General features: G+C 43.5%; 1 protein-coding gene across 2 annotated transcripts; it reads left to right on the top strand.

Moving 5' to 3' along the window:
- Positions 1-1,412: 1,412 nt before the first annotated feature.
- Positions 1,413-11,268, top strand: ZNF438 (zinc finger protein 438). 2 transcript variants are annotated; one of them, XM_088447955.1, is made up of 4 exons: positions 1,413-1,527; positions 1,669-1,759; positions 2,845-4,510; positions 7,238-11,268. In XM_088447955.1, exons 2-4 carry the CDS (start codon positions 1,681-1,683, stop codon positions 7,830-7,832), a joined length of 2,340 nt encoding a protein of 779 aa, XP_088304081.1. In that variant the 5' UTR covers positions 1,413-1,527; positions 1,669-1,680; the 3' UTR covers positions 7,833-11,268. The 2 variants fall into 2 exon arrangements, with proteins under 2 accessions (XP_088304081.1, XP_088304080.1); XM_088447954.1 differs by having other exon boundaries at positions 1,413-1,759.
- The last annotated feature ends 8,157 nt before the right edge of the window (positions 11,269-19,425 follow it).

Below are 19,425 nucleotides of genomic sequence, written 5' to 3'. Positions count from 1 at the left end.
ACCAATTGAATTGCTCTGTCGGGCGCTCTCAACAAATAGCCGCCTTATAAACAATTGAATCGTCCCCAGTGAATTTTAGAGCAAAGAAATGATCTTGAGAACATCAGATTTCGAGTGTAAACATTGAGAATTAGTGTTTCTATATTTTACTTATTACAGTACTGTACTATTGAAGGGCTAATAATAATAAATAATGTAAAAGCTTTTGTAAATGTTGTTTATGTTCAGCTATCTTGTCCAATTGTAACATAACATACAGCACATTTTATTGCACACAACGCTGCAAAATGTAAATATTGGATACTATTACATAAAACTTAGGGATTAGTCTAAGGGGCATATCCAAACCGCATGGCTAATTGCCAGGTCGGACCTATTAAATTAGGTCCTGTATCCCCCGTGCATTAAGCCCAGATACAGTAGTGCACTTTTTCTTGCAGCATCAGGAGCTGCGAGGAAAAGTCTGCATTCAAAGGCACCCTCTTGGATTTAACACGTGGGGAAACCCTTAGATTCCGCATTTTACAAAGAATCTGATATTTTTCAGAAAATGCCTTTAATCATAGGGATCATTGTGCCTTGTAACCAATACAGGGAAATTATACTAATAGTAGATGCTAACTGCTTTGGGGCTCGTTTACATTTGGATGTAAAGCCAGATAACCACTAGGCGATTAAAATGAGCGATTGAACGATAACGACATCGTTATCATTCAATCGCTCATTAATCGTTCACAAATCGGGCATAAAAATGTTGAAAATGACCAGCGAAGCGCGCTCTCGCTGGTCGTTTTCTACATCAATCGCCTGAACATGCTGGTCATTCTGCCGATAACGACAGATTGAGCATGTTCAGGAATGAGTGTGCCTACACTGAACAACATTATGCACATTATGAGGAATGACTGTACGATTACAATGTTGTAATCATACTGTCGTTCCTCTATCTGCTAGTGGATACGCACCTTAAGTCAATTTTAGGGAACGTCTCTCAGATGTAGCAGTACACATCCACTTTACCACAACCACACTCACACTGTAGGTGTTGCTTTCACAATCTAACTGATAAGCTTTTTCAAAGGTAGGAAAGCAGGCAGGTTTGGTATATGTGTGAATTAACTATATATATATATATATATATATATATATATAATTAGATATTATATTAATACACATGTATATAAGTCCTGTGTTTGTCCGTCATTTAAAGGGCATTTTGGACAGACAAAACAGCTGAGATTTATAACCTACTACTCTAACTTCCTAACATTAGAACATCATGAGTTTACACTGGTGACGTCATGCATAAGTTCTTATGGCAGTCTCCCCCGCCCGACAGTGACCACAGTAAGTGGGCGGAGCCACTGTAGAACGTTTTCCTGGGAAGTAGCGCGAGGGGTGTGACGTGATGCGGAAGAGGAACAGAGTAGACCGGGGAAAGGTTGCAGCTGCGGCAGTGCTGTCCTCAGTGCTGGGCTCGGGCTGTGTAGCTGCAGAATGATATAGCTAATTCCTAGCTGCTGTCAGGTGGGCAGCCTGGCGTCTTTCCCCAGTGTTATGTGATGGCACTTCTTTTGTTGCTGTAGAAAGTTGTTGGCGGTATAGCGCTGTCCTGGTTGGCAGTTTTGTCTCATCTGTAAATAGGGCTCTGTAACTTGCATTTTGCAGGAGCTGTCTTACATGCACGGTTCTCCTGCACAGAAAATAAAAACTATGCATCATGTCCAGGAGATATATGTGGGAAAAGCCGCATCTCCAGGTATTTACTCTCTTTTTTTTTTTCCAATGTACAGTCAGTGTATGTAGTTGTCACACACTCCACTGATTCAGTTCAATGCATACAAATCACCACGCAGTACATAAAACAAGGGGAACCTTTAATTCAAGTGTAGTCACCTTTTAAATTAACCTGCCTGAGTCTTTAATATGTTTTTCTGAGCCCCATAATTATTCCTATAAATTCTTTACATGACGTCCCTGGCAAAACAAATAATTGAAAACTAACATGATGTGTAAATTCAGATGAATAAGTCTGGCTAATGATTGCAAAATATGTGTTTTGCAGAACTAAATATCCCATCATCTTTAGATTTTTATTCTTACCATTGAATTTAACTTTACATTTCTAGTTCTCTTCCTGTGTTGAATTCTGGCGTTTTCTAAAATATGTTAAGATAGTAGCTGGTGTTTTCATGGATTATAATAAATTAGATTTGTGTACCCTCAACGTCTCCAAGGGATGTTAGTTGAAAGTGAATTAAATCCCCATTATTTCTCTCTTTATGGCTCTATAAATTCCACAGTAATTTCACTGTTTTGGATCATGGCATTAAAATGGCAATTTTTCAGTAGGTATATATGTACATTTTTATTTATTTTGCAATTCTGATCCATTCTCCCTGGAACCACAACCACAAAATAAACAAACTACCATACACTATACATCTCAGCAAATAAAAAAGAAAAAAAAAAGAAAACATGATCTCTTCCAGTTTGTCATGAAATATAATTATCAAGTCGAGGGTCATTTTGTCGACAGTGACGAGATTGAAAGCAGAACACAGTTAAAATGCTACTTGCAGCATTTTTATTAAGTGGTCATAATAACTATAAACATGCAGTTTTATAAGCTTGTCTAAAGTTATAATACCCGCAATGTAAAAATGCTACAACCGGCATTTTGCTGTCGATCTCACTGTCGACAAAGCGACCATAAACTATTCCCTGGTTAAAGACTTATTAATATATAGAGTTGTATAAATTGTAATCTGGTCAGTTCAAGTTAATAATTGCATTAAACTTTCCAAGTTATTTGTTTACTGTACATATTTTGTATTTTTACAGAGGAGTCAAAGATTCCCCTTGGTTCCACTGGAATGACTGGCAGGAAAATTGTGCCTAACACAACCCATTTTAGAACCATTGCCCCGAAAGTTTCACCAAAGATGGTTTCTTCCTGTGTGTCAAACAGTTATCCACCTTCTCTGCCAGACATTGCACTACCTGGCCCTAAACCCCTGATTATTAACACTCAGAACTATACTTTGATGAAAGTAGCAAGTCATGATGGTACTTTCTCTCTTGTAGCTTTACCACAAGTCTCTCCACCATTGGGTGGGCAGGTCATGCAAACCACAGGCATACCTCTGCATGAAAATCTCAAATTGCCCATCCCAAGATACCAACCTACGCAAAGCAAGAAGCTATTGAATAAAAAGGCTAGTGTTCTAAGCAAACCTAAAGTAGTAAACTCTGAAAGCATTATACATTTTGACCCTAAACAAGAGACCACAGCAGAGGCTAATTCTGAAAATAGCATTTTTCTAGGAAGTGGAACAGAAGATGGTAAAGGAGATAATTGTGCGTTGTCATGCGTTGAAAAACATCAGCCTACCATATTTGGCACAGGTGGACCTATAAAGCTTAGTGTCAATGTTGAGAGGACCGACAATGGAACATTGGTTAGATGTGAAAGAAATAAAGTGGTTGATTCTACGAACTCTTTAACAGTCCTCTCTCCGATGATGTTTGGCAGTCCGGTTCATCTCCAGTCTGTTCCAAAGGGAAAATTACCAATCTTGCCTTATTCAAAGACTAAGAAATCCTCTATTTCTAAATGTAAGGAGTCTGCAAGTTTGGCAGAAATTCCTCTTTTGAATGTAAGGCAACCTGGAGTGCAGACACCTTTTTGTGAAGTTCAAGCTCCCCTTCCTTCGGTCACAGTTTCAAATGTCTCCGCACCTGACAGTCCACCACACCCAGTTCTGGAGCATGAGGTGGGCAATTTGAGCAAAAACAATGGTACTGTAGGAAAGAAAAAAGCAAAGAAACGAAAAGCTTCTAGTGAGACAGGCTGCCAACCAAAGATGAAACTGGGCAGAGGCAGACTAACTGTGTGCAAGGAAAGAGCTGAGGTTGTCGATGTGAGTGACGAAAACATTGTGTCAGTGAAGAAATACAGAAATATTATGCCAAAGCCAGTAGTGGAAATACACAGCTTGGCATCACTGGGGGCTTCTACCCCTGTATTACAAGCACACTTCTCCCCATCTCCCATTAGAAATCGGTTGCTCAGTATCAGGCCACATAGGTGGAGGCAAATTGATAATTTTTTGTTGACTCAGAACAATGACTGTAGAATTTTGTCTTCAGCAGCAAAGGTATATTATACATGTCATATCTGCAATCATGGCTTTCAGTTTAAGCATCACCTACAAGATCACCTGAACAGCCACACGAACAAGAGGCCATACCATTGTCGTCTGTGCCGGAAAGCCTATGTGCACTCGGGTAGTCTCAGTACGCACATGAAGCTTCACCATGGCGAGAGCCGCCTCAAGAAGTTAATGTGTTGTGAGTTTTGTGCCAAGGTGTTTGGGCACATTAGAGTATATTTTGGGCATCTTAAGGAAGTGCATCGAGTTATCATCAGTACAGAGTCTTCAGTTAGACAACTGGAGAAAAAGAACGTGGCCCTCAATGTGAAAGATGAAGTCAGCTCATTCGACAGGTGAGTTTTTGTCCAATTTAAATTCGAGTACAAAATTATTTTTTTTTAAATTGTTTGTTTATAAAATTTTAAAGCTTTACGCCCACAAAAATACAATAAGCATTATAGTGAGAAACATTACTATGATATGAAAATAAACAAATAAAAATGACAGTAAATCCGATAGAGTGGACAAAAACAAAACATAATAGAACATAATAAATATATCACTAAACAAGCGGCTCAGTGGTTGTCAGAGACTCAAAACAGCATATCTGTTAGGAAGCACAATGGAAGAAACATTAAGGTAAAAAAAGGAACCTAGGATTATTACGCCACAAATAAATAAAAGCAGGTGAGTAATATCTCACTCAATACATACGACCTGAGAGCAAATTATTTTTGTTAAAGGAGGTGACCATATCCCAATATCCAACTCTTTTAGGTGTTTCCCAATCACCAGGCTCCCTTCTTGACTCATTAATTTCCAGGGAAACAAACATTTTCAGTAATTCAGTAACTCTGATCATCCATACTGGCGGACTAAAAATCTATAGGCTAGTCTCTGTGGTGCAAAATTCAGGGGAGGGGTGTATAACCCTTAATTTTGAGTGGGGAGTTGTTTTAAAGTGGACTTTTAATCCGTCAATTGTCTCATAGTCAAAAACTGCAGTTTTTCTCCCATGGACTTGTTCAAAGTCTGTTTTATATACATTCTGTATAAGAGTAAATACAATGTTTACTAGGAGACATAGCAAATGTTAAACTTTTAGCTTTTATGTACAGTAGAAGACCAGAAGTATTTTTTTTTTAACCGCTTGAATCTTTCTTTCCTCAATTACTACAGCAGCTCGGGAAACAATCACACGGAGGCATCAGCTCCCATTTTCAGAAAATTTAAATTAGATATACCTGGTTATAATTGCTATATATATATATATATATATATATATATATACACACAGAGTTGAAATAGAAAGTACAGTTATGTTAAACCTATGAGCAGAACCCTCATACCATGCTGTTTGTGCACTTTTTTTATTTACTGTTGTCTGTTTGTTTAGATTTGTTATTAGCTTAGCCTGGTACCTGTCCTTTATCTTCCATCTCACAATAATTTTGTATTCCATCAAAAAGAAAGACTAATACCCCTTTCAGACATATGACCCGGGAAATTTCCTGCTCAGACCCGGGAATTTCTCCCGTGCAAAATCCTGGGTATTTGCTCGAGACCCCCCTTTTCACACTACAGCGTCTACCCGGGAAATTTAGGTAGACCCCTTTCAGACATAAGCCTGGTTTTTCATATTACCTGCCTCTCCTCTGCCGTCTGCCTCTCCTAGCCTATCCCCTCACTGGCTGCCGCTGATGTCATCAAAGTGCAGCAGGCAGCCGGCCAATCAAAATGTAGCTTTGTTTTTTATTTAATATAATTTAATTTTATTATTAATTTGCCCTGGTGGTCCAGCAGGAGTGCGGGTGGCCCGCTATGGCTGAGACCAGTCGGTGGTGGTCTCCAGCACAGGTGGGCGTCCCCGGCGTCCGGCTGGGGTCCTGTGTCGCTGACTTGATCTACAGCGACACAGCCACCGGCGCGGGGGGTGGTGAGCGGCAGCGATGAGAGTGATTTAGGGCGCTCTGCACTGCCAACCTCAATGTAAAAGCTGCTTGGTGCAGCCCGGGAGTAGTAAATTCAGACATAAGCAGGGTAATTTCCCGGAACTTAAGTCCTGGGAAATTCCCTGGTCGATTGAAGGGTCGGCTATCCGGGAACGTGTTCCCGGGTAGGTACCTTTCAGACATACGCGGCAACCCGGGAATTTGGTTGAGGCAGGCCAAATTCCCGGGACTCTCTGTATGTCTGAAAGGGGTATAAGGGGAGATGTATCAAGCTGTGGAGAGAGAGAAAGTACCAGCCAATCAGCTGCTAACTCACTTTACAGGCTGTTTGAAAAATGACAGGAGCTGATTGGTTGGTACATTATCTCTCTCCGCGGCTTGATACATATCACCGTTAAAATGAAAACACATTGAAATTTTGGAGAACTTTATCTATAATTGTGGCACTATATCTAGTGGTAGGACTACTATTTAACATACTTAGGCCCTCATTCAGAGCCGTTCGCTATTTGCGGTCGTTCGTTTAAAAACAAGGGGTGGCTATTCAAATGATCCGTACGCACATTGTAGTCTGTTCACACCTCTAAGTCTGAACGAGCGAGTAAAACATACGCTCGTTTATTTGTTAAAAACGCCCCCTGGCCGCTCGCATCCTACGTCATGTCCGCTATTTATTAGATTAATCGAGTACATCGACCAGCGTATGAACTGCTCGCTATTCTTGTGGTTGGTGTTTGCTACCACAAATTTGCGAGCAGTTCTGGCTCTAAAATAACCCAGTGACGTGGTCAATGACGCTGCTGTTTTAAATATACACACCCATAAAACGCCCGTTTTGACCTTTAAGCACGCCTGCGTTCGGATCTCCACTCCCCATTTTCAAGCACCATCCCCTGTTACCACCCACATATGCCTCATTCTGTCACTCAAAATAGCAGGCACTCGCTATATAGCGTACAAACGATTTTCGGCCGCACTGACTGGTTCGCGCATGCGTACTAAAAACCGTACGCATGCGCAGATGTGCAAACATCGCTCGGAACGAGCGTACTGCCGCTAACGAGCGGCTCTGAATGAGGGCCTTAATACTGTACTTATTTAATTTTCTCATTTTTTTTTCTCTTGCAGTAACAAGAATGGGAGTAATGAAGCAGTCATTCCAGGACAAGCAGAGAAGATCAGACTGAAGATAAAATGTGGGCTTTGTCATTTAATAGCGCCTACCTTTTCAGATATGAAGCTCCATTTATTTTCTGTACATGGAAAAGAATTTCAGGAAACATTGCAAGAGGGTGTTTTGGAGAACCGACAGGGCACGCAAGAAGAAGTGGTTAAACAGGCAGCCCACTACTGGAAATTGCTTACTGAGAGACGGAGTCTGGTCAAGTGTAGCAGCTGTGATGAGGAGCTAGATGGTTCTAGTAGACTGAAGGAATCTTTGTGTGTTTCTGATGCAACTCGCAGTGAATTTGCTGAAAATGTGTCCGCTCCATCAATGGAAGAACAAGGAAACCCCAGTCAGAAGGAATATTTTCCTTCTGGATTATGCAGAGAAATTCAGTTCCACTATGGAAATCATTTCAACTGCCTGTTGTGTAAACAAGCGTTTGAGGTCCAAGATGAACTCATTGAACATTGGGAGAAGCAGCACAACTGTGAGAATCCCTCAATGCTTTGGACGATCTTTAGTTCATTGCTCAAGAACCATAAAGAGACTTTATAGAAACATTTTGATTTGCAACAAGCTGGTAACGTGGAAGGAAGCCAAGTGTAGCACCGATAAAGGGTCAATTACAGTACAGTGACTCTGAATCCCAACTTTGGTTTATATGTGTCACGTTTCTTTCTTTTTTCCTGCTGTATTCTGTTTGCACGGGAGATGCTGAAATTAGTCAGGAGAACATTTTATATAGTAATTTATTACATACAAGTTTATTTAGTAATTGTGTCTGACATTTTGCACAGCTGTTGAAATGTGTATCAGATTATTATTGCATATAAAAGAAAATTCAAGTTGACTACTAAGAGGGGAATTCAATTCAGCACAATGTACCTCCACATTGTTTAATGCAGCAACAAACATTGCTAATTTTCATACGCACTTCTAAGGGGTACAAGGAAAAATTAGCAGAGTGCCTGCGTTTGCCTCTAGATGAAGGTAATTCGCCGCCATCGTGCTGACTTGACTTCCTCCCTGTGTCTTTGTGACTATTATATTCTGTAGCATTTTTACCACATAAGCCTATAAGCATTTAATACCATCTTTATAAATTGGTAGAATGTCTCTGTAGTTTTTAGCATTTGGCAGAGTGTGCACTCGCTACTGTTAATATGTTATATGCTGCCCACTCCATCACTCGCATCCACTAAGATGGTATTATTCAGAATGGTAAAGGTTGCACTTTAACACAAGTTTCTTATAATAGGTAATGGGATAATCTTTACATACAGATGAGTAAATGGGAATATATGGACATTCACTGTGAATAAAGTCACAACACAAAAGAAATGGGCTTGAACACTTTCTCATTAAGGTTTTAAAGGGGAGACATCCTAGTGCCTTCGTTAATTTATCCAAACATATTTAGAGGGAAGCTATGATTTTCTAGAAAGTATTTCCCTCATTACGTTTTGGAAGCCGGCAGCACCAAAAAAATTGGAGATTACTAGTTGGACATCCCTCAGCTACCAATAAGTCCCACAAATTTCCCCCACTTCATCCTGTTTCTCTGTAAGTGATAAGTTTAATTCAATGCTTTCTAGTTTTACTGGCATTGTTCGAAAGTTTTGAGATAAGCAATAAATAATAGTCAAACTAAAATAACAGAAGGTGAATATACAATAAAGAAACTGGGTAATTTGCTTAACACTTAGGGAGATGTTTTTTTAACATCTCTAATTACAAGTGTCTGGTACAGTTGCACAGTGGTTAGCATTGTTGCTTCACAGTACTGGGACTGCGGGTTCTATTGCAGCCGAGGCACAATCTGTGTTACCTAGACATCAATTAGAATATGCCAGCTAGTATTTGCCTGTGTTATATTTAGTAGTGCCTTTTAAAAATAGGTTTTAAAATTCCCTTGTCAAACAAACGAGGGAAAGGTTCAAATCTGATAAAAATTCTGATTGACCAAGCAGGACATAAATTCAATTATTAAACCACTATTATTTCAGGTGGATAAGTAAAAATAAAAACTAGCTAGATGATAGCAGAATATATAAATATCTTTTTTTTTCTGCTGTATTAATTACAATAGCCCATATGCCTTTTAGGTAAGTTTATCTAGAAAATCTTCTGTTCTGAATACTGGAGAACCTAAAGGGAATATCTAGTTTTCATTTTGCACCTCCCATGAAGGATTGAGTGGAACCCTCCTCAACCCACTGATATTACCTATGAACAGGTGCTGATCCCAGTAGGAGAAGTCTAGACTGATTGTAAGTGGGTCCTGTACAGTCAGGGACTGCATAAGTTCCTCACCATTGTCTGGGCAGAGCTGAATGAAGATTCGACTGTTGCTGCCTCAGCTAGAGAGCTGATCACCTTGGGACCAGCAGTTGCAAATAGGCAATGTTGGAAATACAGGGGATGCAGTTTTACTAATGGAGGGGACAAGCCCTTCAAGTGGGTCATTATAAGTTAGGTTATAGATAGATTTGAATGCAGAATACAGATGTGTTGATTTTATGTTGAGCTTACAGATGTGTCCTCATACTGTACATCATTGCTTCAGTCACGTCAAACGGCTGTTCTAGCACCAGGCATCTTTTTAGCGTCTTATTATCCGAGAAACCATCTTAGTCACAGTGTGATGTGACGAGTACGCACCAGGAGACTGTGCTGATTAATTTGATATGTGACACTTTTAGATCTGTGTGACTTGAGTCACTGAATCTATATACGAAGTACTACGATGCAGCTGATTTTTCCCACTCCAAGTTCCATTATGCTTCGTTTACAGACTCGGTCGCACACAGATATACAAGTGTTCCATCAAATTAATCAGCACAGTCTCCTGGTGCGTCCTAGTAGATGACATTGCGACAAAGATGCATTCCTGGCAACAAAAGGCGCCCGACACTAGCAGAGTTGCACGGGACTTGGCGGCTCACTCGCACAAGGCATCTTGTGTCACGTGGCGTATTGAGGCTAGATGTATGAGGACACATCTGTACTCCAAAGTTGCAGTGGGACTTGCATCAGTCCTTTAAATGGCATTGGATATTGCTGTGTTTGCTGATGAATCAAGTACATTACAGGAAATGTTTAAGGGCTGTGAAGCTTATAATTTGCATTTGCTGCATCACTAAAAAAAAATTGTCAAACAGTAAGGATTACTATTTATTTTTGTTTTTTAAATATATTATGTACTATCTTCAAGAATCCAGTGCTGCAAAGAAGTTAATTCAGCAACAACTGACAGAACTTGGGTAGTTAATGTGCACAAAAAGCCACATCTTATATACAGTGGTGGTATTTCGAGGAATATAAAGTTTCCTAGAAAATCCAGTCCCCAGTGCCTTATCCATTGGAGGCTTAGGGGTAGATTTACTAAAGTACGGGTTTTTAAAAGTGGAGATGTTGCCCAGATTTATTATCTTCTAGAAGATGCTAGATAAATAAGTAGAATTTGATTGGTTGTTATGAGCAACAATTTTGCTTCTAAAAACCCGCACTTTAGTAAATACACCCCTTAGAGTCAATTTGTATGTGCAGCTGTGTTGGAGCAATTTTTTCATATTTAGCCCGGATATGTCTCGATAGCTTCTAGCAAACCGATTTTTTTCTTTTAAAAAAAAAGGGTTACTAAATGTCAACATCTGTATATTTTCTTTGTCTCTTTGCACTGACATTGTTGCCTTAAATTATGCTTGTGCTGGGCTTATTAGTATCATTTCAAATTGAAGTTACATAACTTTGATCATCAACCACAATTGTGGAATTATTTATTTGCACAATAATGAAACGGAGGATAATTCCCTGAATTAGAGCATTTGTTTTGTGGTTGGAACGCAATGCTTGTTGGTTAATGTTTTTGTATGTTGACAAATTGTTCTAGTGACTATTGGATTATTTGTTTATAAATAAAGTACCAGCATATGTTTATTTTTAATATACTAATATATGTAAATTATTTGTTTGCAAAAATATATACTTGTTATTGGTGTTTTTCAAGTTGTCCTGTTCATTGTATCTCAGACGTTTTATTTAATAGTTAGTGTTTGATTAATGCAGTTTATATAAATGGACTTGTACTTTTCTATGAGACTTGTTGTTCACATTAAGGGTTTTCTTACTAATGGTGGGTACACACTGGGCGATATTACTGAGCGACTGCACGATTACGACATCGTAATCGTGCAATCGCTCAGTAATCGTGCACAAATCGTGCAATTTTATGTCGGAAACGACCAGCGATGCGCACTCCCGCTGGTCGTTTCCGAGATTGTCCATCGCCTGAACATGCAGCACAATCTGACGACCTCGTCAGGTTGCTGCATGTTGGGGAATGGGTGAGAGAGCCTGGCACTGAACGATATCGTTAATGATATCATTCAGCGGCTGTGCTCAATGTCATGAACGACATTGAGCACAGCCTGCCGGGGACACACTACACGATATCGCTCAGGGAGCATATCGCGTAGTGTGTACGCACCTTAAAACTGCATTTCAGTGCACAAAAATCATTTGCAACCTGACACTTTCTACATCAGGGTCCATAGGGTATCCACAGGATGCCTTGGGTATAGGTGATGACGTCAGGCATCGGGCACATAGAGTTTCGTTTTCAGCCTCCCAGGATGCACTAGGGTCCCCCTCCTATACCCCGCCCCCGAGCCAAGGCATCTCAGTTTCGTTGGTACCCGGCTCGGAGTCGGAGCACCTGTTTAGAGGGGGGCTAAGGATAGCCCCTGAAGTTTTCTTCGAGGCAGCTGTGGCTGCACATCTGGAAGTACAGCATGGAGAGTCACTACTGACGTCCATGCTGTCTTCCCTACACCCGCCGGTACCAGAACGCCGGTACTGATCCGGGGATGCTGGTAAGCATCTGAGGTCACGGGTAGTGGTGACCCCAGATGTTTCGGACCATGGCCGGATTCAAGGGGGCAGCAGGGTCCCGCGGTGGGTCCCTGCTGAATACATGGTCCAAAGTCCCCAGGCAGGGGGCTCCCTGGGGACTGGCTGCAGCGTGGAGCCAGGTAACTTACCTGCGCTTCCACTACCCCCCCTGGGACAGCGGACCGCAGCTCAGCGGTAGCGCTGCGGCGTCCCAGGGGTTAATTGCATGCCAGGGGAGCGCACCTTCCCTGTACACAGCCGGCGCCTCCCCCACTGCACACAGCCCTCTCTGCGCTGCCGATTGGCCCTGTGGCAGCGCTCCTCCCCCAGGCCGGCCTCCTCTCTGCTCCTCAGTGGCCATCTTTGCTGAAGCATGGTGAACGCTGCTGGAAGCTGCTGATCGGTGGCATAGCGGACTGGGTCCCCCGGCATACCTCTCCTCCGTTGATTACAGGTCTGTGTATGCAGCGCTGTGTCCTACCAGGCTGTCTGCTTAGTTGAGGAACAGCGCTGATAGTGCAGGGATTAATTTCTTCTGCATTGTATGTGACGTCTGCTGCCTGTACTTTCACTTTCTACTGTCAGCCATTTTACTGTCCCTGCTCTTCTTCTGCTAAAGCCCTTGCGGTGCGGTGATTGCAGGGTGGTTCTCCCACTATACTAACGAGTATCGGTGAGAGGGGTCACATACTTACCATCATGTCTGAGACTGAATTTCCTCTCCAGGTTATGTGCACTAAGTGCAATGTACCAATAGCGGAGGGGGAGGGTAACGCGGAAGGGCTATGTCGGCAGTGTTATTTATTGGCGCGGCCAATTACTGTCACGGCTCCGATACAGGAACCTCCCTGGGCTTGTTTCGCTAAAGCGCTCACTACCCTGGTGGGCCAGTTAGCTCCGCCACCTGCGTTTTCCCAGATGGGATTGTCCCAGCAGTCAGTGGTGTTGTCACCCATGCAGGGATTCCCGAGACAACTGATGGTACCCCACAGTCTCCCTATTTCCCCTCCCCAGGTTTCACAGGAGCCTGCGTGGGTTAATTCTCTGACAAATTCTGTACAGCATTTGTCGGACGTGTTACAAGTGGAGTCTGTTTTGCGGCCTATGGCGTCTCTGTCTGCTCCTTATGAGGATGACGACGTGACGTCTGATGATGGTGAGATTCTGGATCTTTCTGACCAAGAACCTCTCCGTACTAAAGAGTCGGACTCCAAGTCTAAGGTTTATGTTCCTGGCCTTATTCGGGCAGTCCGCACAGCTTTAGTTATTGAGGATGACGATCCTCCGGTGTCCAAGTCCAAATATGCTTTTTTTAAGGATATTAAGGGTGACGCCAGAGTGTTTCCTGTTTCGGGTCAGTTAGTAGACCATTTAGAGGAGGCGTGGAAACACCCTGGTAAACGGTATCAGCCTCAGAGGTGTTTAGCGGTGGCTTATCCGTTTGCGGACAATTATTTTTCTAAGTGGGAATCCCCTCCACAGGTGGATTCTCATGTGACACGCCTAGTCCGAAGTGCCACATTGCCCATGCCCTCCATGTCCTCCTTGAAGGATGCTACAGACCGCAAGGTGGAGATCTGCCTAAAATCCATTTATTCCCTCGCGGGGGGGGGGGGGGGCATCCAGACCGGCTATGGCCGTATGTTGGGTAGCCAGAGCTATGGAGCGCTGGGCGGTTAGTTTGGAGGCGTCTTTGGATTCCGACTGTTCGGCCGAACAGGCCGAGTTGGTAGGCAATCTCCGGGATTCGGCCACTTACATCAATGAAGCAGCCTGGGATATCAGTACCCTCACATCTCGGATTTCTTCGGCAGCTGTTGCTGCTCGTCGCACCTTATGTTTGCGATCTTGGAAGGTGGACGCTGATTCCAAAAAGGGCTTGGAAGCTTTGCCTTTTAATGGAGAAGTCCTATTTGGTCTGGATCTGGACAAAATTGTAGCCATGCTGGCGGCAGCCAAATCTGCATGTCTCCCGTCTGCTGCGGTCCCTTACAGTTCGGGTACGTCGTCCTTTCGGCCTTACAGGGCCCAGGGTAGGCCTAAAGCACAGTATTTTCCCCGACAGGCTGGCCCCAAAAGATCGGCCAAGCCCAGGAAACAGGCCTGGAGTACCAGACGTCCGGCCCCTAAGTCAGATGACAAACCTGCGGCCTGACGGTCCGGGCCTCCCTTTGGGGGATCCCAAAGTGGGAGGCCGCCTGTTGCAGTTCGCCCAGTGTTGGTCGATAGCCACGACAGACAATTGGGTTCACGAGGTGGTTTCTCACGGGTATGCCCTCTCCTTTCGGCACAGGCCCCCATCCCGATTCTTCACCACGGGCCTTCCATTAGACCGGAACAAAGCCGTGGAACTGCGGAAGGTTTTGCACACTATGCTCCAGGCTGGAGTTATAGTGCCTGTTCCATTCTCCCAGAGGGGCCAGGGTTTCTATTCCAATCTATTTTTGGTGCAGAAACCCAATGGGTCGTACCGTCCGATTCTCAACCTCAAGGTCCTCAACAAGTCCTTGCGGGTGCCGCGGTTTTGGATGGAGACCCTACGGTCCATCATTCTGGCGCTGGAACCTGGGGATTACATGGTGTCATTGGACATACAGGACGCTTACCTGCATGTCCCTATTCTTTTACGCCATCAACAGTTCCTCAGGTTTGCAATTCGCAACGATCATTTCCAGTTCCGGGCGTTACCTTTTGGCCTGGCGACAGCACCACGAGTGTTTACCAAGGTCATGGCTATATTAGCATAGCTTAGTTCGACGGATGCACATTCGAACGAGAATGTGTTAGACTCCGAATCGGGTCCTATACCCTGTGCAGACTTTAAATACCCACATTTGGAGCTGTAGGAGAGTACCAGTGACTGCGAGCAGGAAATGAAGGTATTGGTGATGAACTACACCCATGAAAGGCGTGAGTGGTACTGTTGAAAAACTAGGGTTTGCTTAAAGGTGGACTATCCCCATCACATGAAAATGTTAATTTTGCACTATCGCCTACTCAAAACATTTTACTATCACTTTCCTCCCTCTAGCCGAAGATCCGGGGGCTTCCCTGTTCCTTTTGCAGCCCTGGCTGAAAACCAAGAAATGATACCCCCTGCCCTGTTAAAGTGATCCTGTATTCTACACTGACTTTTTTTCACAGTGCTCCAACTTGGGGAAGAAGAACATTAGTGAAATGTTACTGCACATGCAGAGGTATTATTATTTCCATTGTTTCTTATTATTACTTTTCTGTTTTGTTAGGAAATCAAGTAATGAGAAGTCAGATAACAATGAAGATTAATAGCTTTATTTCCAAGATAGCACAGCTGAGCATATATAGAGTCAGGTTCATCGCTCCAAACATGCTCATATAACATTTATTGAATCTCAATAGTAAACTTGAGTTTTTACAATGCATTTCTACATAAAGCTCCAAATCATTCTAGTTGGTTGACACCCAAACCCGACAAGATGTTATCTACAGTGTGATAACATTATTATTCACATCCCTAAAGCTAAAGGATGAGGTTTTTCCAGGTGTTCATTAGCGAGTCTCCCAAGAAATAATGCAGCAAACAAATGTATTTTCCAGAAAGTCATATCATGGAGCTAAACATAGATTAACAGTGACAAAATAGATGCTAATAAGACTATTGTTTTCAACTCCCCCAATCAGTGCTAAAACAATCAAATCAAGCTTCTCTAATGTATTGCCAAGATAAAAATGGAAATCTCTCTTCCCTGGAAAGAGGATAAGGTGAAATAGTGGTTAGTTACCAGGAAGAGATATGTCAGGAGGATATTAAATACTGTTGCAAGAGGCATAAATAAGGTAGCGCTGTTATCTTCTAGGTTTCTGCAGTTTGATGTCATATTCTTAAAGCGACAACTCACTTGTCATCCATTCTAAAATATAGACCAAAATAATCATTACATCCAATAGCCAAATAATAGGATGTATAGCATAATGTATAAAGGCAGACTCCATTGCGGAATGACTTTCTTTGAATACATTATCAGTTTCCTGCCACCATGTTATATGTAAATCATTATATTGTTTCTTGATCATTGTTAGAATTTGGCAATTGTGAGAATTAGCCAATAATTATTGTTCACTTTGCTCATCAAAAGGTTTTCAAAATTATTTAAGTACTTCTAAAGCTTAAGTAGAAGCAGAACACATACAGTACATGTGAAAGCAGATCAGAAGTGGTCACTGTTTTATTTATTGCAGCCTGAGGTATGTGCTCCAATCTACCTGTGCTGTGTAGTAATAGTGCAGGGGGTCTGCCCAATATAGGAAAGTGCTCCGTACCTCCTCATGCCCCATGTGCTCTAAAGGTGGGTACACACCTGAAAGATATATTTGCAGATCGAGTGATCTGCAGATATATCTTTAGATGATGGTCGTTCATACACACTGAACGGCCATCATCTATCTGGCTGCCGCTGTGTGTGTACGGGTGGTCTGCAGACACTTGCCGATGGACCGATATGTCTGCAAACATACTGTCCGGCTGTACAGCACAGCCAATGCGATATATCTGTGAACGATTCTGTTCACAGACATATCGTCTGTACACACTGGCCGACAGCCAGCAGATATATTAGCCGATCAATTGATCAGCCATTGTGTACCCAGTAAAAGGCCCTAGAAGGGCAGAAAGGTCTCCAGGCTGCCCGTCTAGAGAAGCTAGGGATGACCACTTTAATCTCTGACCCCCCCCCCTTCCAAAAAAAAAGCCATAGTGTTCCTTAGGGGATGAGAATCTACAGACCAACCTTTTCCAGCAAAAGCTCAGCTCAGGTCAGCAAAAGCTTTTCTGGGAAACTGAATCTTTAGCTTTCCCCAAAAGACGGAAGCCTCCAGTAACTTTGGGAGAGGACTGCCCATTATGGCTTTTTCAAACCCCTCAAAAATTTAAAACAACACAAAGAAAAGATGAAATGTGAGTTGTGTAGCACATGTGTACTGTATAATAAATATTGCCATTTTAGGCCTCAACTTTTTGGCCTAGTATATAAATAAATGTCCTTGCCAGGGTGTTCGGAGCTCCCCTGCAAACTATAAATTTGTGCCTCCTACAAATATGTCCTCTTGGCATGTATCTACAATACTCTTATCTAAATTTCTATTTTACTCGTCTTCTCTGCTTTTCTCCCTCTACGTTATTTACCAAATGTCGGTCTCTAAAATCCAGCACTTAGGATTGAGTTTATGTCCAAAATTTAAAAGGGCCATGCTTTCAATAGCATTGTTTTGGTAGTAAAAGCATTGCTCTTTTATATTTCATCCATAAATCGATTGTACAGTAAGTGCTGGATTTTTAGAACTTGACACTTAGTCAATAAACCCCCTAATCGTAGCCAAAAGGCAGAGAAGCAATGGACAGTATGCTAGAAATGGTATCCGATCTAAAGATCTACAGTAAAAAGGTAGACAATGTCTTGATAGACACCAGATGTTAGACATGCAATAGGTCGACAGGGATTAAAGGTCGACATGTAAGAAGGTCGACAGAGTCAAAAGGTCAACACATGATATTTTTTGGTTTTCTTAGGGTTAGGCCAGAGGTTCCCAGACGCAGTTCTCAAGGCTCCCCATCAGTTCAGGTTTTAAAGAGATCCATGGTTGATCAAAGGTGACTTAGGGCCTGATTCAGACCCACTCGCGAGCGGCTGCCCGCTCGCAAGTGGGTCGATGGTCTGCACTACGCATGCGCACGACGGAGGGAGCTCCGTCGTGCGCATGCGCGAGACACGCCGAGCGAAGGACTTTCCTTCGCTCGGAGTGTCTGATCAAAGGGGGCATGCTGTCAATGTTGATTGACAGCACGCCCCCTTTGGTGGGCGTGCCGGGGGCGTGCCTCCCAGACGGAGGCGTTCCCAAGGGAACGCCTACCGTCAGAAGCCGGCCCCACTGACATCACTAGCGATGTCAGTGGGAGTGATTTTGGCTCTGATAGAGCCAAAATCACTCCTGGCCTTGCGGTTGAGAAACTCAACCGCAGGCTTCTGCTCGCAGTGGCGATGGTCGCGATGGGCAAGACCATCGCGACCATCACCCTGCACGCTCGTATCTGCTGTGGGTGGTGACCCACAGCTATACGAGCGTCCAGGAGGACGCTCCATATTTATGGAGGTGGGCCCTGATTCAGAGCGAGCGCTCTGGTCAGAGCGTCCGGCTCTGAATCAGGGCCTTATTTAGTACTGCAGTCAATTTAATTTAACAACCTGTGGGGGTCATTCAGACCCACTTGCGAGCGCAGGACGCTCGCAAGCGGGTCGATGTTGCCCCACTGCGCATGCGCATGACGGAGGGAGCTCCGTCGTGCGCATGCGCGAGACCCGGATAGCGACGGGCTCTCCGTCGCTCCGGGTCTCGCACCAAAGGGGGCGTGCTGTCGATGTTGATTGACAGCACGCCCCCTTTGGTGGGCGTGCCGGGGGCGTGGCTGCCAGACGGAGGCGTTCCCATGGGAACGCCTACCGTCTGGGTCCGGCCCCACTGACATCACTAGTGATGTCAGTGGGAGTGATTTTGGCTCGGATAGAGCCAAAATCACTCCAGGGCTTGCGGCAGCGAGACCCTACTTCAGTGTCTCCGTCGCAAGCCCGATGGTCGCGATGGTCTTGATCATCGCGACCACCATCATGGACGCTCGCATAAGCTGTGGGTGGTCACCCACAGCTATGTGAGCGTCCAGGAGGACGCTCCAATTTCATGGAGGAGGGCCCTGATTCAGAGCGAGCGCTCTGGTCAGAGTGTTCGGCTCTGAATCAGGCCCTGTGTTCAACCATGGAAATCTCTAAAACCTGAATTGTTGGGGAGCCTTGAGGACCGCGTTTGGGAACCTCTGGGTTAGACAGTTACCCTAACGGTTGGGGTTAGGCACTTACCGGAGTGTTAGGGTTAGGCACTAGAAGGGACTGTTAGGGTTAGGCACCTACCCCGATGGTTAGGGTTAGGCACCAGGGTGGGGTTAGGGTGAAGATTAGGGTTAGAAAAAAACATGTCGACCATATGCATGTCGACCATTTGTACATGTCGACCTTTAGTGTGTCAACCTTTTGTCCCTGTCGACCTATTGCCTGTCTAATGGTGCATACACACGGTCAGACTTGCTAGATGAACGATTTGAACAATGAATTATTTTACCAACGATTTCATGAACGATGAACGATTTCTGACAGCATTTAAATGAATGAAATTGTTCAAATCTGACTGCAAACACAGTCGATGTCAGAAATCATTATTTGACATGCGCGCA

The sequence above is a fragment of the Taudactylus pleione genome, unplaced genomic scaffold, assembly GCF_031769625.1.
Source record: "Taudactylus pleione unplaced genomic scaffold, aTauple2 ptg000446l, whole genome shotgun sequence".
Lineage (NCBI taxonomy): Eukaryota > Metazoa > Chordata > Amphibia > Anura > Myobatrachidae > Taudactylus > Taudactylus pleione.
The sequence above is the reverse complement of the archived record's forward strand: the minus strand, read 5'-3'. Positions and strand labels throughout refer to the sequence as shown.

Excerpts from the sequence above, each read along its gene's own strand:
- ZNF438 (XM_088447955.1), top strand. The coding sequence starts at position 1,681 with ATGCACGGTTCTCCTGCACAGAAAATAAAAACTATGCATCATGTCCAG. Across the intron at positions 1,760-2,844 it reads GGGAAAAGCCGCATCTCCAG|AGGAGTCAAAGATTCCCCTT; the intron begins GTATTTACTCTC and ends GTATTTTTACAG. Across the intron at positions 4,511-7,237 it reads GAAGTCAGCTCATTCGACAG|TAACAAGAATGGGAGTAATG; the intron begins GTGAGTTTTTGT and ends TTTCTCTTGCAG.